The sequence below is a fragment of the Bombyx mandarina genome, chromosome 20 (genome assembly GCF_030267445.1).
Source record: "Bombyx mandarina strain Sakado chromosome 20, ASM3026744v2".
In the NCBI taxonomy this organism is placed as follows: domain Eukaryota; kingdom Metazoa; phylum Arthropoda; class Insecta; order Lepidoptera; family Bombycidae; genus Bombyx; species Bombyx mandarina.
The window spans coordinates 10,646,758-10,669,488 of record NC_143226.1 but is presented as its reverse complement, the minus strand read 5'-3'; the positions used below and the strand labels follow the sequence as shown (position 1 = coordinate 10,669,488).

General features: G+C 41.9%; 1 protein-coding gene across 1 annotated transcript in view; it reads left to right on the top strand.

Annotated features, from left to right (window-relative positions):
* NGR-A16 (neuropeptide receptor A16) overlaps positions 1–22,731 on the top strand; it is an 82,418-nt gene that overhangs the window by 37,697 nt on the left and 21,990 nt on the right. The window contains exons 2-5 of the mRNA XM_028173647.2: positions 5,194–5,824; positions 15,166–15,313; positions 19,304–19,445; positions 20,881–20,993. Of these exons, the coding sequence (XP_028029448.2) occupies positions 5,237–5,824; positions 15,166–15,313; positions 19,304–19,445; positions 20,881–20,993 (991 nt within the window). The 5' untranslated portion in view covers positions 5,194–5,236. The remainder of the gene's footprint in view (positions 1–5,193; positions 5,825–15,165; positions 15,314–19,303; positions 19,446–20,880; positions 20,994–22,731) is intronic.

The window sequence follows — 22,731 nt, the reverse complement described above, 5'->3', positions numbered from 1 at the left end:
ATCTACAACGTAAATGCGCCATCCACTTTGATATATAAGTTCTAAGGTCTCAAGTATGGTTACAACGGCTGCCCCACCCTTCAAACCGAAACGCATTACTGCTTCACGACAGAAATAGGCAGGGTGGTGGTACCTACCCGCGCGGACTCCCAAGAGGTCCTACCACCAGTAATACCAGTCTAAAAATAATATATTAATACGTTAAAATAATTATACGTTCTAGTGTTTTTTTTTTTATCAGTATAGTATTATTAACTCTGATCTTCAAGATTTGTTGTCAGTTAACAGAATATTGTTATTCTTAACGAGACGAGTATGTATTTGGTAGTTGAAATATCCAATTAAGACAGATGTAACTGAGATCTACCGATATAAAACTGTTTTCTTTCTAAATAACACGTTACTTCATTATAGATTGTTTATGTTTTTTTTTGTGGCTACGAAACCGGCGAGTAATCTCTCTCATAGGTAAATGTTTGAAACCACTTATCACCAGGTAGGCTGTGAGCTCGTTCATCCATCTCAGCAAAAAAACTACCTTTCAACTTCAAGCAATTCATTGACATGAAAATTTTTTGTTTGGATTAATATTCTAACAAGACTGAGATTAGTAGCTAGTACCAAAGTAGCAACAGTTAGTACCAAACACGCCTCATGTCTTACGCTTTGGAATGAAATCGTCACCGGATCGTATCTATTTATTACGTGAAGCAAAACCTTTGTACCTCTTTTTACGAAAATTGCGGGGACGGAGGATTATGAAAATTGCCACATTTATAGAGAATATATAGAAGGAATGCAGAATGTTAATATTTTTTTAAATTATGCATATAAAATACATTAAACCTATAAAAAAAACCCATACCCTACCCATGTATTTGACACACACATGCATGCATACTATTTGTTTATTGTCAAACTTTTCTTATTGCTTATAATTATATAGTCTGTGGTCAAATTGAGAATAGATTAAGTATTTGTTTTTATTAATATTTGTCTAAAGTGTAGTCTTGGCGAAATCTGTGCTTATAGAATAGAATCATAATAGTGTACAAACTTATAATTTCAATTGATTATAGTTGAATTTCGACTACCAGGGGACTACTAGTCCGTAATAAATGTGTTTGGGCTTCGTTAAGGCGACTATTTCGGCTATTTCGACTATTATCATTTTAAACCCGCAAAATTGTAATTTGCGTAATTACTGGTGGTAGGACCTCTTGTGAGTCCGCACGGGTAGGTACCACCGCCCCGCCTATTTCTGCCGTGAAGCAGTAATGCGTTTCGGTTTGAAGGGTGGGGCAGCCGTTGTAACTATACTTGAGACATTAGAACTTATATCTCAAGGTGGGTGGCACATTTGCGTTGTAGATATCTATGGGCTCCAGTAACCACTTAATATCAGGTGGGCTGTGAGCTCGTCCACCGATCTAAGCAATAAAAAAATTAATAAAAAAACGCTAAGCTCATGGCCCAAGCTCAGTGCCAAACAACTTGTCCAACGTCTATTAGCAAGAGCTTAAAACTAAACGCGCCGTCTACTTATAAACAAATCATATATAACACTCTTATTTATATGAACCAATAAAAATGTTTCGTGAGAATTTTCATGAAAATTTGTCTGTTAAATTGAATATTTTCATTGGAAACGATAAATCAGAGTGTGAATGTTTGGTTTATTAAAACGTAAACATGTATTTGGGGCTCGGGTTTTAAAACGGTTTTAAAATGCTTGTAACATCAATTTAAGGATTAAACTATTTAAAGAGCTTACATTACGGCTTTAACGGCCGTCTGGTGTAGTGGTAAGTGACATGGTCACTACACAAGGGGGTCGCGGGTTCGAATCCCGCAAAGGGAAGATATTTGTATGATAAATATAAATATATTTTCCAGGGCTACGGATGTATATTAAATATATGTATGTGTATAATAAAAATCTTACATTTATATCCGTTATCCGGTACCTGTAACACAAGTTCCTTACGAACTTATCACGGGACCAGTTAACGTGGCGTGACTGTTAGTAAATATTTATATATTTATTTTAAAAAAAAAACTCATCGCTTTTTTTTGTTATTCTATCTAAATGGGTGGACGAGTTAAGTGGTAAGCTCATATACATGTCATCTACAACGCAAATGCGGCACTCACCTTGAGATATAAGTTCTAAGGTCTCAGTATAGTCACAACGGCTGCCTCACCCTTCAAACCGAAACGCATTACTGCTTCACGGCAGAAATAGGCGGGGTGGTGGTACCTACCCGTGTGGACTCGCAAGAGGTCCTACCACCAGTAAATTTCATTTATATTAGTCATTTCAATTTTATTTGGTTTAAATTTCAATTTAATTTCATTTGTTTAAGTCAATTCAGTTTCAATTAGTTTACCTTTCAATTTAAAGAGTTTACCTTACCGATTATTTATGTTTGTTATCCATAAATAGTATAATTGGAAACTCTTCGTTATCGAGACAAAGAATCCATAATGGACTAATTAACACGGCTCCAAGTTAATCCTTCTTTAGAAATAAAAAAATAACTTAATTTTAATTACTTTCACAACAAACATCTTTTTGTATATTTTTCTATGGAATTACAAATATTATTGTTATATTTAGCGTTTACTAAAAGTCACATGTTAAAATAGACAATATTAATTCCTTTGAACTTATACTTTCTTTTTACAATCAGAGCATCTCATGAGAACTGCGTCTTCAGCTCGCCTTTGAACTTAAGGAATCGAAAAAAACCACCAGTAGGTATCACCACCCCGCCTATTTCTGCCGCGAGGCTGCGTTTCGGTTTGAAGGGTGAGACAGACGTTGTACTATAAAAGTGAGACGTGGAACTCATGTTTCAAGATGGGAGGCACTTACGTTGTTGATATCTATGGGCTCCGGTAACTAATTAACATCAGGCAGTGAGTTCATCTAACCATCTTAGCAATAATAGAACAAAACATTTAAATCTCGTCACAGTAATATAAACCAGTAGTAATTATTGCTTCGCGACAAAATATATAGGTAGGGTGGTGGTACTTACTTACTTGTGCCAGTTAACAAGATTGTTTCTTTATTCTTTTTTGTACACACAGTTAATACAATACAATAATTGCGAAAAGTTATAAAATGGCGAGCTTAACTCAACAATTGAGTTATCTACCAGCTAACCGTTCTTAAAAAGGGAGAGCTTTACATAAATGGGTAGAAGAGCACAATCTAATCAATTTATTTATTTATAAAATACACAATAGCAATATGCATTTGTGTTGAGCGATGCACCGGTGTCGAATCTCAGGCGGGTACCAATTTTTCTAATGAAATACGTACTCAACAAATGTTCACGATTGACTTCCACGGTGAAGAAATCACATCGTGTAATAAAAAATGAAACCCGCAAAATTATAATTTGCGTAATTACTGGTGGTAGGACCTCTTGTGAGTCCGCGCGGGTGGGTACCACCACTCTGCCTATTTCTGCCGTAAAGCAGTAATGCGTTTTGGTTTGAAGGGTGGGGCAGCCGTTGTAACTATACTTGAGACCTTAGAACTTATTCTCAAGGTGGGTGGCGCATTTACGTTGTGGATGTCTATGGGCTCCAGTAACTACTTAACACCAGGTGGGCTGTGAGCTCGTCCACCCATCTAAGCAATAAAAAAAAACACACACACACACATGAATATATACATACACGTACATATATAATGAGATACATAAAATAAATACATATAAGTAATACTAAATCGATAGATAGTGTTCCTTTAAAGACATAATGCATCCTTGTCTAAAGACTCCCTCTAAACTATGCCAATAAAAATATATAATTATACTTTGACAAGTATGCGAGTTCTATCAGTCATTGTTTTATCACGACGCGCTGATCCATGGATACAAAATATCCATCGGATAAGCACCGATCACAATTAAGTTGCTTTTATCTCCAGATAAGCTTATTGGCAAATTATATCCTGATATACAGCTTTCGATGCGTTATTGAGAGCTAATTGTCGGATAAAGGCGTGTTTACATAAAAAAGGCTACTATCGTTTTATTGCTAACGAAAACAACGGAAATAAATAAGTAAATAAATAAATAATAAATAACTGGGAATAAATTAGGATTGCCTGTGTTGTGGCTACCAGAGACTGGCATACATATACTTTAAATATATACATATGTATTTAGACAGTAAACACCCAAAGAAAAAACAAACCTCTTCATCACATAAATGTTTGCCCGATGCGGGAATCGAACCCACGACCCTTGGCGCAACAGTCAGAACCGCTACCTACTGCACCACCGAGTCAGTCAAAATTTATGAGCTACTAGCTGACCCGGCAGACTTCGTAGTGCCTCAATCGATAAATAAAAGACCTAAACTTTTGTATAAAATAAACTTAAAACAAACAAAAGGAATCCGTCCGACGCGGGACACATCAAAGGTAAAACAAAATTGTGGATATTTTATTTAATTCCGAGCATTTTCATATTTAATTTATTAAGCCTTCCCTGGACTTCCACGAATAATTCAAAACCAAAATTAGCCATATCGGTCCAGCCGTTCTCGAGTTTTAGCGAGACTAACGAACAGCAATTCATTTTTATATATATAGATTTTCAATAAAGTAAGGTTAATTGGTGTGCATTAAATGCCATAAAAAAGTCGACATTATCAATAGCACATACATATACAATACTATATGGCCCTGAAAATTATACTGGATATGCCCATATTGGACGTTTGCATTGGTAGCTACCACCATCGACTTAGTTTCTATCGCGAAGCAGTCACGCGTTCCAGTGGAAAGGTGCAACAACCGATTTGCACAATAATTCAGGCTTCTACTTAATGTTTCAAGGTGGCCGTATCCACATTAATTTTACCTATGTGTTCTATACTACTCATCACTTGGGGCAAGTCTTTATCTTCGGCATTTTGCCAATAAAAAACCTTTATATTTCAAGATCCCAACTTCGAACTCCTTACGAAAGTGAACATTAAAGCTAGGTTATAGTTAGAAACAACAGCTTAGCACACGATTTCGAGTTATAAATCTGTACTCTATGCTTAACCTATTTATGAGATGAAATCTATTCAGATTAGAAAGTATTTTCTTTTGAATTTCTTTGACGTATACAAGCAAAATGTATGTTTGTCTTAAATTTAATTATTGTCTTTGTTTCGTTTCAGATTCAAACGCTAGACGATAAAACATCAACGAATAGTTCCCAAAATGGCCGTGTCATTTGTGAATAAATTATTTTTATTTATCTTTGTGCTAAACAAAGAAAATATATTAGCAGACGATGATGTCACAACCAAACAATTGAGTTTGTACATAGCTGATAAACATGAATCTTTTGAAATGACAACTGTAGAAGATGATCTGAATGTACCAAAAAAAATGAAAGCCAACAAAATCATAAGCGAATATGATGATAGATTTAAAACAGATACGAACTCTAGTGAATTTGAGGAAGCAGAGAATGAAACCTGCGTTGGAGATCCACAATACTGCAACATGACAAAGGAGGAGTATGTCAAAATGATACAAGAATATATTTACCCAAACCCGTACGAGTGGATATTGATAGCTACACACACGTTTGTGTTCATAACCGGATTATTTGGGAACGCGCTGGTGTGCGTCGCGGTTTACAGGAATCACTCAATGCGGACTGTTACGAATTATTTCATTGTCAACCTAGCTGTGGCTGATTTCATGGTGATATTGTTTTGTTTGCCGGCGACGGTGCTGTGGGACGTGACTGAGACTTGGTTCCTTGGGGAAGGGCTTTGTAAAGTCCTGCCCTATTTTCAGGTTTGTTTCATACTTTCTTAATGATTTGCTGTAATGCAACGCTAGAAATAAAGACACCCTATTGCGCTATTGGACACATTGCATTATTGAACACGCGATTGAGGAGAAAACTGACATGTTCATTTACAAGGTTAAATACTAAGGTCTTCGGTAATGCTGTTTTCGTATAATGGAAGAAGAATCTATAGCCCATCGTAGACCATACAGGCCAACTTTATCATGTCATCTAGTTATGGAAAGCTCAACAGCTCTCCATAGCTTAATTATTAACTTAACTTATCACTTATACCTTAAGTTTTTGGGCTGTAGTTTTACTAAGAGACAATGCTGTTAGACCATTGGTCTTGTCAAAATGTATTATAACTATTCAAGAATTTTCATATCTTGGATATAGAAATTAACTTGTTTTTCATTATTTCCTTTTCGAAGACCATAACATAAATTCTATGATATCCTTCTATTTATATTGTCGTTTGGAGTTTGACCAAGATAATTTGAACGAGATAAGCATATTCAATAGGGCCTATTAGGGACGCTTCGAATGATTACGCGACAAGGATTATGCGGTCTAAATCCAAAGAGCAATTTGAATTAATCCCAACGATTGCTAAAACTTTGAAATCGTCAAGTCGGATTGGGTTCTCATAGGGTTTTCATTTAATAAGTCATTTATTTACAGAAGTTTACGATATGGAAGTCAAATCCCCTGACGGTGAGAACTAATGGGATATAAAATAAACAAATAAACTTCTAATATATATTTAGCAGTATTTTGTACGTACAATAGGTATCTCTCAAGTATCTCCATGTTTTCATTTATCCATTGAAGGAAATCCGTCCGAAATTTATCCGTTATTATAATACATCGAAGAATCTGATTTCATCTCTTAATTTACCACTGGGTTGGTCAATAAGCCTGTTATTACACCCGTTTATTTATTGACGCCAAAAAATGTATCTGCTATTCTTTGTCTTTATTATGAATTTACACATTGTTAGAGTCTAATGGATCTGTCAAACTATTAATAGGTGAAAACAAAAGGTATTGTTTTGGTCTAGATGCTATCGTCGAACTATCATCTACACTTTGGGCGCGATATGTTGGTGGGGAATGTCGGAGTTGAACTAACTAAGCACGCTGTTGCTCAAAAACCCATATCCGCACCTCGGATGAGGCAGAACTCTCCGAGTCAGGCTACAATTCGCTCGATGATGAACCCTTAAACTGGATCAAAGACAATAGTGCGAAATTTTCTAATAATTTTAGCACTTGAAGCCAATGCTTTCAAAATTTTACCCCCACACACTGAAACAAATGATCGGTTCATCTCGATAGTGTGCAGGATTTTGCAGTGCAATACATAACACATCTTATCCCCGACACGTAAGATATAATATTAGAAGTAATGTTACATGTAATGTACATGCATAAATAAATAGCTTCTGGATTCTTTTTCATAATTTCTGATCTCACATATGCGACTAAAGTCGAGAGAATTTACATCAAGCGTTTTACTCGAAAAACGTTTTAGCCAAAGGAGCCCTCAAATAACTGGATTCAACACGAGTACGTCCTTATTGAAAAACACTCATTCGTGGTTAAAGCTACTTCGAGTGGAATAAGTGTGTTTGCCTATCCAGAAAAAAGGTTTTTTTTTTTTTCCAACAGAATAAATACACAGTTCGAATTATTTTAGAAAATAACTTTGAAATTAACGTAGTTAGAATTTGAATTAGATTTTTGTTATCATCGTTTGATCTGTAGCATTTTTGTGTTAATACACGAATTATTCATTCGGAAAGACGAAAGCTGATTTGTGATTTTTAATTTTCTGTAACAATATTAATTTATAGGATGGAGACTTCTTAGAGTTTTCCGGAGGTCATGAATTACGGAACGTGACTTGCTTCGTTGTATGCAGTCACACCGCTCAGTTTAAAGAGTAGTGTGATAGGTAGGAAATGAGTACGAGGATCTTAATTTGAATATGAAATCATAACTATTTCATGAATACGAAAAGCATATTTATTAAAGTGAAAGCTTCTTAACTACCGCTCTGTTTCGAAGCTGAATAAAACGAAAAAGCGACACTAAATGGAAATAAATATGTACCTTTTTTTTATTTATTGCTTAGATGGATGGACGAGCTCACAGCTCACCTGATGTTAAGTGGTTACTGGAGCCCATCTACAACGTAAATGCGCCACCCATCTTGAGATATAAGTTCTAAGGTCTCAGTATAGTTACAACGGCTGCCCCACCCTTCGAACCGAAATGCATTACTGCTTCACGGCGTAGGAAAGTAGGCGGGGTGGTGGCTCAAAGATTTAATCTGTGCGATAAAGAGAGAGAGAAGAAGGGTCGTCGTACCCTCTTACGGGGGCACGGAAGGGGCCTCGGGGCAAACTCCACTGCCCGGGACGAAGCTCCCTACCACATAGGGCAGGGGTGAAGTAGATGCGGGGAGGACTTTGGGTAAGGTACTTTGTTCGCAGCGTGCACGGCTGCAATTTACATCTATATATACTTATATATAATATGATGGGCAGTCTGGTGATGGCTCGATGCCCGCGGCGTTGACACCCCGGCGCCGGCTGCTGTCCTCTGCTTCCTAATTATTATTATTATTATTTTTTTTTTTTTCTTTACAACTAACTACAAAACTAACTAAAACTAAACTACACTACTATTTACAACAACAACAGGACAACAGTCAGCGGATACGAGGGGCCTGCCACTGGCCCCATGCCGCGGCCCCGCCTCTACAAATCAGAGGGAGAGCCGTGGCACTAGTAAGGCGCTCACCCGCTAAGGGCTCCCCAGAAGGGGAAGACCGTTGCGGGGAGGGACCGACTTATGATCACTCCCCATAAGGGGGAGTGGTCCACCCAACGGGGTGGGAAATGGGTCCCCATAAGGGGGTACCCCAACGATGTGGGGGGAAATGACGAGTGTGGACAGCTCAGTCCCATGGGGGCACTCATTATGAGCACTCCCATATCACTCCGGTTAAGCCGACTATCTTACCATAGCCGGGGGTTCCAGTAGCTCCCTTGGTAGCGCCCGACCATCAGGTGGTCTGGCGTGCAAGGGAGCTAAATTATGGAGATGCTCGTGGGGTCCACCGTCAGCCCGCTCGTAAAGATTACGAGCTAGCCTCCGGATGAACTCCTCGAGCGACTCCACATCTAGATCCCGGGCGATTACGTCATTTCTGACGTAACGCCCTGCTCCGACTATCGTGCGAAGAGCCAGATTTTGCTGGACCTGTAACCTCACCCGCATACCCTGCGGGATGAGGTGATACCAGGCCGCAGCTGCGTACGTGATACGGGAACGGACATACGTCTTATAAATGCCGAGCTTAGTCCTGACCGGCAACCTGGAGGCCAACACCGGCCGGAGGAGGAATCTCGCATAGCGAGCGGCCGCCAACGCCGACATGGCGTGGGCGGTCATCCTCAAACTCCGGTCGATATCGATCCCCAAGTACCGGACGCTGGATCTAAACTCGACATTAGCGCCACGGAGACTGAGCTGTCCCGGGACGACTGTTGTGCGGACCGGACCGAAGAGCATAGCCGCAGTCTTCCCCACTTTGACCGCGACCCTCCATCGGTCCAGCCACTGGGGCAGTAAGTCCAAAAGCCTCTGCATCCTCGAAATGGCCGCAGAGGGGACGTTGGATGACGAGAAGTAGGCGCTGTCGTCGGCAAACAGCGCCAACTTCACGTCTACTTCCCACGCTTGAAGGTTTCCCTCGAGCGTGGGAATGTCGTTGGTGTAGAGAGCGTAGAGGAATGGTGCCAGGACGCTTCCCTGAGGAACTCCGGCCGTGACTGGGCGCACCGACGACTTGGCGCCCTCGACCGCGACAAAGAAGGATCTTCCCTCCAGGTACGATCCCAGCAGTCGCACGTAGGCGTGCTGGAGGTCCGTGTTCTGCACCAGCTTGTGGATCAGTCCCGCATGCCAGACACGGTCGAAGGCCTTCTCGATATCGAGAAAGACTGCGGCCGTGTACTGGCGCGCGTTGAATCGATCCGCCAAGTGGTGCATAACGCGGACCAATTGCAGCGTTGTCGAGTGACCGCTGCGGAACCCGAATTGCTCGGGTCTGGGAAGGATGTACGGCGACATCCTTCTCAGCAGCAGCCGCTCGAACAACTTGCCCACATGCGACAGCAAAGTGATCGGACGGTAACTGGAGGGATTTCTCCTATCCTTGCCGGGTTTGGGCAAGGCGATAACCTTGCCCAATTTCCAAATTCCCGGGAAGTGTCCTGTGGACAGAATGGAATTGAATAGCCGTGTCATGTATGACACAACCGTTTCAGGGAAGTGGAAGAATGCGAGGGAGGGAATACCGTCCTCACCCGGCGCCTTGCGCCTCTTCATCCGCTTGATGGAGAGGCGCAATTCGCTGGGAGTGATGAAATCATCATCTCCCAACGGTGGCACCGGGGAGGAGAGTAGGCTTGCTACGCTCTCTTCCACCGATTGGTGGAATGCGGCCGCTGAGGGTGCAGAGTCATTAGGAGCGAACTGCCGCTCCAGCATTACGGCCAGGACATCGGCGCGGGCCTGAGCCGAGAAGCATCGGTTGCCCCTCTCGTCCACAAGTGGACAAGTCGGGGCAGGCCGATTTGAGAGCTGGCGACAAAGCCGGTGGAGAGATACTGAGGAGGGATCCTCGCAGGCCTCCTCGATCCTCTCCTGCCAGGCATAGCCCCGGAAGGAGCTAATCTTTGTCTCCAGCCCCGCTTCCAGATCATTAAGCTCGCGCTTTATCCTGGGACAACGAGTTGTCGCCCAGAGCCTCCTCAGGCCCCTCTTCCGGCGAATAATCGCCTTCAGATGGGCCAGGAGTCTACCTCTGGGCCCGCCGCTGGGCACAAGAGTCGTCGCCTGATCGATCGCTCCCCTGATGGAGTCAACGAGGTGGACTGCCGCATCGTCGACCCCATCAGGGGTGTTGGGGTCCTGAATCACGGGAAGGTCGACTAGATGTCTCTTAAAGAGCTCTCAGTCGACCTTCGGTGGTAGGGGCGAGGTCGCAACCCGGGTGAGCCCCATTCCCAGAGTGACCAGGATAGGGAGATGGGGGGTACCCAGGTCGTACAGTGCCTCGATCGTTACGGGGCACCGTAGCCCCTTGTGCACACACACATCCAGCACATCGGGCTGATAGCGCGCGGCGGTTGGAATGTGTGTGGGTTCATCGGGGCCGACCACAGAGTAGTCGCCCCTATCGGCATCTTCTAACAGCCGCCTACCCACTGCTGAGTTAAGTCGGGAGCCCCACGCGACGTGCTTCGCGTTGAGGTCCCCGACCAGCAGAGCTGGGCGGCTGTCGTGATTCAGGGCCCGTCTTATGTCCTCAGGGTGAAATTCAGGCCCCGGGGGTCTATACGCGGCATAAATCCGCGTATCCCCCCCCGAGGTGTGTACCCTCACACCGACCGATCGTGTCGATGTGAAGGACAGCAAATCCAACTGATCATGCACCACGTCCCGCCTGACGAGGGCCGCAGTGCCCCTGAACGGCCGCCCGGCAGGGGTAAGCTCATCACGTCGGTACATGAAGTAGCTGGGAATCCTGAACGCATCCTGAGGGCGTAGCTTGGTCTCGCCCAGGAGCAAAACCTCAGGGTTGTACTCCTGGGCGAGAACAAGCAGCTCGTTTTTCCGGGACTTTATCCCGTCGGGGTTCCAATAGATGATGCGAAGCTCTTGGCTAGCCATTGAGCCATCAACTGGTAGAACCCCGACAGGATAGCCCCGAAGGGGCTGGAACCCGAGGCGATCTCACGGATTACTCCGGAGATCACCTCGGTCAAGTTCTCCCACAATCTGAGAAGCCATGCAGCGAACCCGGCAGGCTGCGTCGCCTGTCGGTCGCTGCGCCGCTCGCGCCGTGGGCGGGGGGCAAGAGGAGGCTGAGATGTGCCCGAGCTGGCTGGTTGAGCCTGGGGTGCGATAAAGAGGTACAATACTTCTGAAGCTTTCACTTTTGCCGCGTGCGAAATACACATGTCCTTTTTCGTGCTTCTATAAGCACGAAACCGGCAGCCTAACTGAAAATCTGGTGTTTATAGAACAGACTGAATTATTTTTTTCATGGAGCAACAGGTGAAGTGACGTGTCAACAGGTTTTTCGACAAAGGGATTGGTGGCGCCAAATTGGAGAGATGGCGCGTTTTTTTTATTTTGAAAATAAATCGAATCATTTTCGATGCGTGATAAATTGGCCGCTAGCAGCGAGGAAGTGTTTCATTCGGCATTCATTGTATTTTTTTTTTTTATTGCTTAGGTGGATTGACGAGCTCACAGCCCACCTAGTTACTGGAGCCCGTAGACATCTATAACGTAAATGCGCCATCCACCTCGAGATATACGTTCTAAGGTCTCAGTATAGTTACAACGGCTACCACACCCTTCGAACCGAAACACATTACTGCTTCACGGCGGAAATAGGCGGGGTGGTGGTACCTACCCGTGCGGACTCCCAAGAGGTCCTACCACCAGTGATTACACAAATTATAATTTTGCGGGTTCAATTTTTATTACACGATGTTATTCCTTCACCGTGGAAGTCAATCGTGAACATTTGTTGAGTACGTATTTCATTAGAAAAATTGGTACCCGCCTGCGGGATTCGAACACCGGTGCATCGCTACACACGAATGCACCGGACGTCTTATCCTTTAGGCCACGACAACTTCAAAATTTAATTTGTTAATTTAATTTAATGCGTAAACATTGAGAATAAAGTCAGGTCGATAAAACGGAGGGTAGAATTCAGCGCGTTTGCCATATCTCGAAAGTCAATGGCAATAATAAAACGATTCATGCAAAAAATAATTGTGGAGGATTTAAAAAGGCTCCGGAAAGTTTTTTTATGTTTTAGCTACACTTCATATATTTGATAGCTCGTAAAATTTTACAGCTTGAACTTTGAACTTGAGCTTTTTTTTGTTTTTTTAAGCGTTACCTTGCACTTTCGTTTGGTTAAGCCGTTACTAAACGCACGAGTAGGTACCACCACCCTGTACTGTAACTATACTGAGACCTTAGAACTTATATCTCAAGGTGGGTGGGGCATTTACGTTGTAGATGTCTATGGGCTCCAGTAAACACTTAACACCAGGTGGGCTGTGAGCTCGTCCACCCATCTAAGCAATAAAAAAAAACCCTGCCTATTTCTACCGTGAAGCAGTAATGCGTTTCGGCTTGAAGGTTGGGGCAGCCGTTGTAACTATACTTGAGATCTTAGAACTTATATCTCAAGGTGGGTGGCGCATTTACGTTGTAGATGTAAATGGGCTCCAGTAACCACTTAACACCAGGTGGGCTGTGAGCTCGCCAACCCACCTAAGCAATAAAAAAATAACTTGGAGGATGGTATTAAGCGTCATGCTTAAATGAACGACAGTCAATTACTGTTTTAAATCTAGTATTTTCTCTGGAGAGTTGGGACGTTGGAAACCTATGAGGGATAAGTTAAGTTCATACCCTGACCTCCTAATCCCAAATATCTTTGCCAAAGATACTGATTCGAAAACGGATTTCGTGGTCAGTTACTGACCACATGACCGGTTATACGATTTTCGTCATGTCGTGACCAAGTTTGTATTCAAAGGCTTACTGGATAGCTGACAATAAGAATTTTTATTTTTATTGTCGTAAAGCGAATGACAAATTCCACCTTGATATCTATATATTAATACGTGAAGCAAAAACTTTGTATCCCTTTTTACGAAAATTGCGCAGACGGAGGAGTATAAAATTTTCCACACTTATAGAGAATATACAGAAGAAGTGCACAATGCTAATATTTTTTTTAAATAATGCATAAAAGATACATTAAATCAATAACGAAAACATTACACACACTACATACCATGTATCTGACGCACACACGCATGCATGCTATTTATTGTCAAACTTTTGTTCTTGTCGTCTGATGTCAAATTGAGTTTAAATATTGTTTGTCTTTGTTAAAAAATTTTATAGTGTAGTCTTGGCGAAATTTGTGATTATAGAAGTATAAAATAAAATCATAATAGTGTACAAACTTACAATTCCAATTAATTATAGTCGAATTTCGACTACTGCGGGACCTCTAGTATTGGTTTAAAGTCTTAATTGCATTGTATGAATAGACAGGACGGTCCGTCTGTCCCAGTTCATGTAAATTAGTTGTCTAGTAGTAGGTCGTATCTTGAGATCGCATTGGTATATATTACGATCGTATCTAGTTTTTCTTGGTTGGTAGGACAGATGATATAATAATGGTAAGCTATAAAATAAATAAATAAATATTTACTAACAGTCACGCCACATTAACTGGTCCCGTGGTAAGTTCGTAAAGAACTTGTGTTACAGGTACCAGATATAGTAAAATAAATATAAGATTTTTATTATACACATACACATATTTAATATACATCCATAACCTTGGAAATTCCTTTTTTATTTACCATACAAATATCTTCCCTTGGCGGGATTCGAACCTGCGACCCCCTTGTATAATGACCATGTCACTTACCACTACACCAGACGGCCGTTATAATATGTATGTTAAATAAGAAGGACTTTTTCATTGTTTTTCCTATTAGGCTGTTTATTAGATGAAGGTCCCTCTTTTAGATAAAGGTTCCTCTTTATCTAATAAGCGGCCTAGTAGGAACTTATTTATATTTCGCTCGACCTTTTTTTCTTTTCTTACTTTTCTAACTTCGTAACAATCTGGCCTCTTTTATATTATCAAATCATTCAAATTTACAAAAGTAGGAAAAGAAAGTCTTGTTTCTAAAATGAACATTATCTTGACTGGAAATAAGAAGTTGCAAATAAGATGGTCATTGGTTTGAAGGGTTGTACTGTTAAAACTGAGAACTTCGAACTCATGTCTCAAGTTGGGTGGTGGCATTTACCTTGTAGATGTCTATGGGCTTACTGGTGGTAGGACCTCTTGTGAGTCCCCACGGGTAGGTACCACCGCCCCGCCTATTTCTGCCGTGAAGCAGTAATGCGTTTCGGTTTGAAGGGTGGGGCAGCCGATGTAACTATACTGAGACCTTAGAACTTATATCTCAAGATGGGTGGCAGCATTTACGTTGTAGATGTCTATGGGCTCCAGTAACCACTTAATAGCAGGTGGATCGTGTGTCGTCACTCATCTAAGTAATAAAAAAATAATATTCCAACGACTTCATAGGTCTCCAACAAGATCTTCTAGTCTAGTATTCTAGTTTTTAGCTATAAGGTGAAACGTATTTTCTATTCATAATCAGACAGCCTTATCTGTTTTATTGATTTTCTCTTTCTATTTCAGTCAGTGTCAGTGACGGTGTCAGTTCTGACGCTGACGTTCATCTCTGTGGACCGCTGGTACGCTATCTGCTTCCCGCTGAAGTTCAAGTCGACCACTGGCCGCGCCAAGACCGCCATACTGATTATATGGCTCGTCTCTTTGTGCTTCAGTAAGTTTAAAATCTTTTGTTTGTGTGATACATACACAGTGCATCATTTAAGCACTTGTAATTTGACTAGACTGAGTTGTTTGATCATAGCTTCTGAGCATACGAGCATTTTTAATTTTTGTGTATTGGTTTTTTATGATTAAGGAATTACTGGTGGCCCAAAAGCCTTTCCAGTTTCACCAGGAGATTTGGGGGAGCAAAGGCTCAGCCAGGAAGGGTGGGATTTGCTAATAGTTGCCCGAGCGCCTTCGAATGAGACCTAACTTCTTAAGGGCAGCTGCTTTACGAATGCATCTACTACCGCATCGGAATCACGACCCGCTCAGAAGATCCGGCGAGAAACTCAGTGGGATAAGGCTCCAAAAAAATGTCTTCTTACATAAAGAATCCAGTGATACTTACGTTTCGCAATTGTGTGTGAGGGGAAATAATTGGAACGTCAATTTCTTTTAGCACATCTTCGTATGGATTAGGTTGCTCCCCGGTAGCCCTACTCGTCGAACTAGGCAAAGAGGCTACCGAGGTTTTGTACTGGTATCGGGCGATGCGACTGTGCCGGCGTTCGAATCACGCAGGCGGTTATTAAAATTTTATCTAATGAAACCATTGTTGTACTCGACATATTATTATGTGCACGAATGTATTCCACGATGTAGGATTAACATCTTCTAATAAATTAAAACGCGTAAAAATTATAATTTTTGTGATTTTATAACAATTGAGACTTAGACCTCAAGCCTCAAGGTATGTGGTGGAACTCAGGTTCCTACTTAGCAGCAGGCGGGCAGTGAGCTCGTTCTACCGGTAAGCAAAAAAGCAAACATGGAAATGTTGGGTTTAAATTATCCCCTAAATAAATTGCTTATGAAACATTTAAATTTTGTGATTGTTTCATTAATTCCCTACGAGAATATTGTAATTAAAACAAGCGTTCCCTTCGTGTGCCGGACCAATGACTTTTTCCCTAAAAGCCTGCATTAGTCCTCATCAAACATTTTCATTAGAAAGTTTCGTTTCTCGCATCCCTGATTTAGGGGTAGGTACCCTCATTTAAGACTTCTATGGAAAATGGAAAATGCCACATAAGGTTTTGCCGTATACATAAAACATACTTTTGATCTCTTGATGAATTGATTTGCGACTTTATTCTATCGCTTTTTGGAGGCTTCGTTCATTTTTGTGTTATACAAGTGCGATGACTGAACTCTGTATAGGCTTTAATAGATGTATCGGATGATAATAATATGCCATTCGTCAAAAATTGAGGATTCTTCTTATCGATCAAAGGCAGATCGTTAAATTTCTCTATATATTGCGAGTTAACGAACTCGACGACAATATCCATCTTTACTAAATAGTATAAAACAAAGTCGCTTTCTCTGTCCCTATATCCCTATGTACCTATGCTTAAATATTTAAAACTACGCAACGGATTTTGATGCGGTTTTTTTTAATAGATAGAGTAATTGAAGAGGAAGGTTTATATGAATAATAACATCCATTAAATAGTGGAGAAATCAATAATAAATTACAGTTTCCGAAGCGAAGCGAGGGCGGGTCGCTAGTAAGTGAAGTGTTAATAGATGAAATTGGAATGAGTGACAGCTTCGCTTAAAAATTGGTAGCTGTAGAGAAAGATTACCATCAGACGCCGCTAATTGACAGATAATTTGACATGTTTGAGCAATGGAGATTGGAGAGATACAGAAAACTATGGAAATTAATGGAGAATGAATGGTTTTTTCAGGAGAAATATCTAATACAGAGACGAAATATATAAAGTACGTACTGATGCAGCTTTCCAATAAATATACTAATCATTATACAAACTTTCATATCTGATCCGCTTACGTGGTACCTATCCGCGCGGACTCACACGTGGTGATTCAGTAATTACCACCACCTTCAGTAATTACCACCAGTAATTACGCAAATTATAATTTTGCGGGTTCGACTTTTATTACACGATGTTATTCCTTAACCGTCGAAGTCAATCGTGAACATTTGTTGAGTACGTATTTCATTAAAAAAATTGGTACTCGCCTGGGATTCAAACTCCGACGCATCGCTCAACACGAATGCACCGGATGTCATATCCTTTAGGCCACGACGACTTCAAGAGTGGCTGCTTCGCGAATGAATCTACTACCGGATCGGAATCGCGAGCCGCTGAGAAGACCCGGCGAGAAACTCAACGGGCTGACGTTTAAGTTTTTTTTTTGTTATTGCCCTTGTATGCAAACGAGCATACGGCCCACCTGATGGTGAGTGGTTACCGTCACCCATGGACTTCAGCAATGCCAGGGGCAGAACCAAGCCGCTGCCTACCGCTAGGTTGCACGTCAAACTCTTTGCCGAGTTCGACGAGTACGGTTATCGGGGTCCCTACTCCTAGTGTTAAAGCAGAAGGCATCAAACTCTAAGCTATAAAGTTTTTAATCGGATGAGAGCTACCAGTTATACTTTCACTTCGAGAAATCACATTCATTCAACACTCTTTGTTCGAAATTTATAAGTACCAAAGATATTTGAGAATTGTTTTACTTTTTGTTTCCCCCACGCAAACCTTGGCGTAATTTTGTTCAAAGAAAACGGTTCCAATGATCATTGAAATGTTCAGAAATATATTTTACTATTATTGTATTTATTGATACTGGAGTACTTCGTGAAGAAATAAGTGTAAACATGTTTAATGTTCGGGTATTAACAACAAGTGTAGGCGTTGCTACATCCCACACAAGAGTAACTTGTGAGCAATACCATGGATACTTGTATATCGCAAACAATTGGTCGCCCACTACATAAATATGTGTATTGGCTTCTAAGATAATTCAAAATGAATTTCACTAATATAATACTTACTGTTGGTAGGACGTCTTGTGAGTCCGCACGTGTAGGTACCACCGCCCTGCCTATTTCTGCAGTGAAGCAGTAATGCGTTTCAATTTGAAGGGCGGGGGCAGCCGTTGTTCTGTTAAAAAAGTGAGACCTTAGAACTTATGTCTCGAGGTGGGTGGCGGCAATTACGTTTTAAATGTCTATGGGCTCCGGTAACCACTTAATACCAGGTGTGCGTGTGATGTGAGCTCGTCCATCTAAGCAATAAAAAAATAAACGAATTGAATCTTTTAATCAACTAAAGGCCTGGTATGAATAGCTGATTTTTGAATTAATATATGTATGTAATTTTTATTGCTTCAATAAATGAACGAGTTTACAGCCTATCTGGTGTTAAGTGGCCTCCGAGAGTGCTGCCACCCAGCTTGAAACACAAGATTAAAGAAAAAACACAAGAAAAAGAAAAAATCACTTATCTATGTCCGGTAGGCAGCGGCTTGGCTCTTCCCCCTGGCACTGCTGAAGTCCATGGGCGACGGTAACCACTCACCATCAGGTGGCCCGTATGATCGTCTGCCTACAAAGGCAATAAAAAGGAGAAAAAAAAATGTATTAGAGCTGTCTCACCTTCCAGAACAGAAAGTAGGGCATCGTCGCGACAAAAATAAGCTGAATGGTGTTGTTTATCCATTTAGATTTACAATCCTAACCCTAGCCTTCAGAGGTAATTAAAAGGGTTGGACTCATCTGCTACTCTACTTAAACCAAGATTGGAGGCGTGCTGGGTTGTGAGAGACTTTTTTTTACTTAGATAGGTCGACGAGCTCACGGCCCAGCTGTTGTTAAGTGGTTATTGGAGTCCATAGACATCTACATCGTAAATGCGCCACCCACCTGGAGATAAGTTCTAAGGTCTCACTATAGTTACAACGGCTGCCCCACCCTTCAAACTGTCAAACCGAAACGCATTACTGCTTCACGGTAGAAATAGGCAGGGTGGTGGTACTACCCGTGCGGACTCACAAGAGGTCCCACCACCAGCTTCAACACTGGCTTTCGCAGAGCGGTTCTTCTGTAGGCTTTTGCTGGGATTGTCAAACAAAGATGGTTCGGAAGAATATCTTCACACCTCTTACCATTCTCTGTTCACAGATATACCGGAGCTAGTGGTGCTGAAGCTGGTCCGATTCGTTCCTCTGCGCTTCGAGCTGCCGTACTTGCTGCAATGCTACGGGACCTGGTCTCCGAGCAGCGAACTCGTTTGGCACATCCTCAAAGTCCTTTTGATATATACGTAAGAGTTTTCACAGCTATACATCGAACGGAACTTGGTTTGCAGACCCCTGCCGGAGTCAATCACGGTAGGCCTCATGGGAGGACAATATGTAGGCTTTAGATAGCAAATAGGCATTGGTAGGCAAAATCAATGTATTAGTACCACGAGAACTCTCTCTAATACACGTGAGAAAATGAGCGAAACACAGGCTTTTCTCTCCGGAAATTAGTTAATTTTTCTATTAGGACAAGTCCTGACCGAGTCTTCAAATCGAAATTCGCTTTGCGGAAGAAACAGAGTTGTAAACCTTCAAGCTCATAGCGTAAAGTAACTGGATCTCTAAGTGTTTCGGGTACCCCTCATATGTCGGTCTGGGGACCGGCGAAGGGGGCCTAAGAAGACGACGTGCAAGCTGCTCTGCACGCGTTTTACGCGAGAGCATCCGGGTGATGGCAGGCCGGCTATCCGCGACCCGCGCTGGTTCTGACCTAACGGAGTATTCCGTAAGATAACCACTTTATCCGGCGCCATCTAGGTGGGCTCCGGATAACCTGCCGACTGAGAGGGCTGGTGGTCGTGGCGCCAACGACTGCCGGGCCGGCGTCCCGAGGGGGGGGTGATCGGAGAGATGTGCTCCGCACTAAGCACTCCACTCTTCCCCCTTTGCCTTTTCATGAGTTCTTGGTCGCTTCGACTCCGACATATCCCGCCCACTATCTCGAGTGGAGGGTGGGAGTCCAGCGATTTCCACCTGACCAAAAAAAAAAGCGTAAAGTGATGCCAATCCAAGGGTTCTCAAAATTAATTATAAACGTAAACGTAAACACGGAAATATTACAATTCAACCTCAGAGTTTGTTATTCTTAATGAAAACAAAACAATCGTTGGAAATAAAAAGTTGGCTAACGAATACTGTCATTTTTCGTGAGCCTCGCGTTCCGCTGCCCTGGATCGTCAAAGCGGAGCTTGATAAAATAAATTCAACGTCAATCTGTATAGATGGAAAGTGATTTTTCTTTATCGCGTTTTGTTTTCTTTTGAGACTTTGCTCGCTTAGAACTAATTTTTGATGATATTTTGCAGCATCGATATAAAATACTATTTAGGTTTATACATGCTTAGACTTCTTTCCTACCTATGCTGATAGCCTTGAGAGGCTATTTCAGATTAGCCCTAACATGTAGGTGAGCTCACGGGGCTTAAGCCAAAGTGTTGCTAGCACTGGCCCTAGCAAGAGCAGTGCTTCGCAGAATCTACCACCGGATCGGAAACGCGACCCACTGAGAAGATCCGGCGAGAAACTCAGTGGGCTGTGTCTGTGGGTTAGACTTAGATTTTATAAGTTCACGTTATAAGGTTGTCATTTTATTAGAGTAAAAGTGCGAAGTTATTGTAGCTAAATGTATGAGGTAATGTATGCTTTTGAAGACTGATACTTTATTTTGCTTAACAGACTACCCCTCGTGCTCATGGCCGTCGCGTATCATCAGATAGCGAGGGTGCTTTGGAGCTCCAACGGAATTCCCGGACAGGCCGACACAAAGAAACTGGCCACTGCAGAACTGAGTACGTCATTAATTGCTTTTTTGTTATTTCCAAGATGTGTGTTTTGATCCGTCATTAATTCTTACCAAGTCAATTTTACGATAAGACTTAATAGATTGATATATACTATTAGTTTCACAGGGCTTGAGATGCCGGCTCATCCAAGAACCTTAATAAAATTTCATCTTAATACACTTTCGATTAGAACACGGCTTTAAGATTCTATTTCGATTATACAGGGTGTTCCACAAACATTATATCAAGCCAAAAGCTGTAAATAGTGTTCTGTTAGAATAATTGAATCGAAGAGAAAAAAGTTCTACATATTTTCGGAATAAAGAGTACTTAAGCTTAACGAACAAAATAATTCTTCTGCCAACCCTTGAATTATGTGAGGTATCGAAATATACTTCACAGTAAGACTGGTTGGTCACACAACAAGAGAAGCGTTTTAATAATATCGTGCAGTATCAAATCCGCAAAAAAAAAACATAATTTGCGTGATTACTGGTGGTAGGGCGTCTTGTGGGTCCATATGGGGTAAATACCATCACTATGTATATTTCTGTATCGAAGTAGTAATGCGTTTCGATTTGAAGGATATGCGGTATAGTACTGAACTGAACTATGCGGTAGGGGCAGCGGCTTGACTCTGCCCCTGGCATTGCTGAAGTCCATGGGCGACGGTAACCACTCACCATCAGGTGGGTCGTACGCTCTTCTGTCTCAAGGGCAATAAAAAAAATCTGAGACAGCGGGTACTCATGTCTCAAGATCGGTGGCTGAAATTTATGTCTACGGACTCCACTACTAAACACCTGTGTGCTTAGTGCGAGATTTTACCGTTCTGAATAGCGTAGAAGTTAACTAAAATTTGTATGAAGTTGGAACGTTTGCCTAAGTTTGCCGCTAAGGGTGCTGTTCCAACTGCATACAAATTTGAGTTAACTTTTACGCTATCGGCAACGTTAAAAAACTCGCACTAAGCGTCCCACATAGGTGGGACGTGACTTCATTCACCCGTCTAAGAAATAAAAAGTCACAACAATTCTGTGACAGTCACATGCGGTTTTTCTTCTCATACGTGTGACTCTTGACGGAGTGGTCCGATCGTTATGCAGTGTTGGAGAGGGTGGACTGGACGTGTCTCACGATGTCCTACCATCTCTCCCTGCTCGAAGTCATACTACTACACCCAATTAGGGGACCTCCCAGCGTGGTTTTGTGGTTTTAATTTATTGGCCGGTCCATTGCATTGGCATGCGGTACTACATGCTTAAGTTGTGTTCAGTTTTAAGAGTCCCTAAGAATACGCAGCCGCGCAATGTCGTCATCATAATCATCACCATTCTCCTGTCATTCTCCCAGTCACCTGGGGTCGGCGCAACATGTTTTCTCCTTCCATACTCTTCTATCACATACCATTTCTTCGCTCACTCCCCTCTTACACATATCAACGTTCACACAATCCATTCATTTCTTCTTAGGTCTACCTCTTCCTCTATATCCTTCCACGTTCATAGTTAACACTCTCTTACCAACCTCATTTCCATTTCGTCTCATTACATGTCCATACCATCCCAAACGCGCACTTCTCAGCTTCTCTTTCACAGGTGCCACTTTCAGACTTCCTCTAACATATTCATTCAGTATTCTATCCATTCTCGTTACTCCACACATCCATCGCAACATTCGCATCTCTGCTGCATGCAATCGCTTTTCATCCGCCACTTTATTTCCGCCACTAGTCATTTGATAG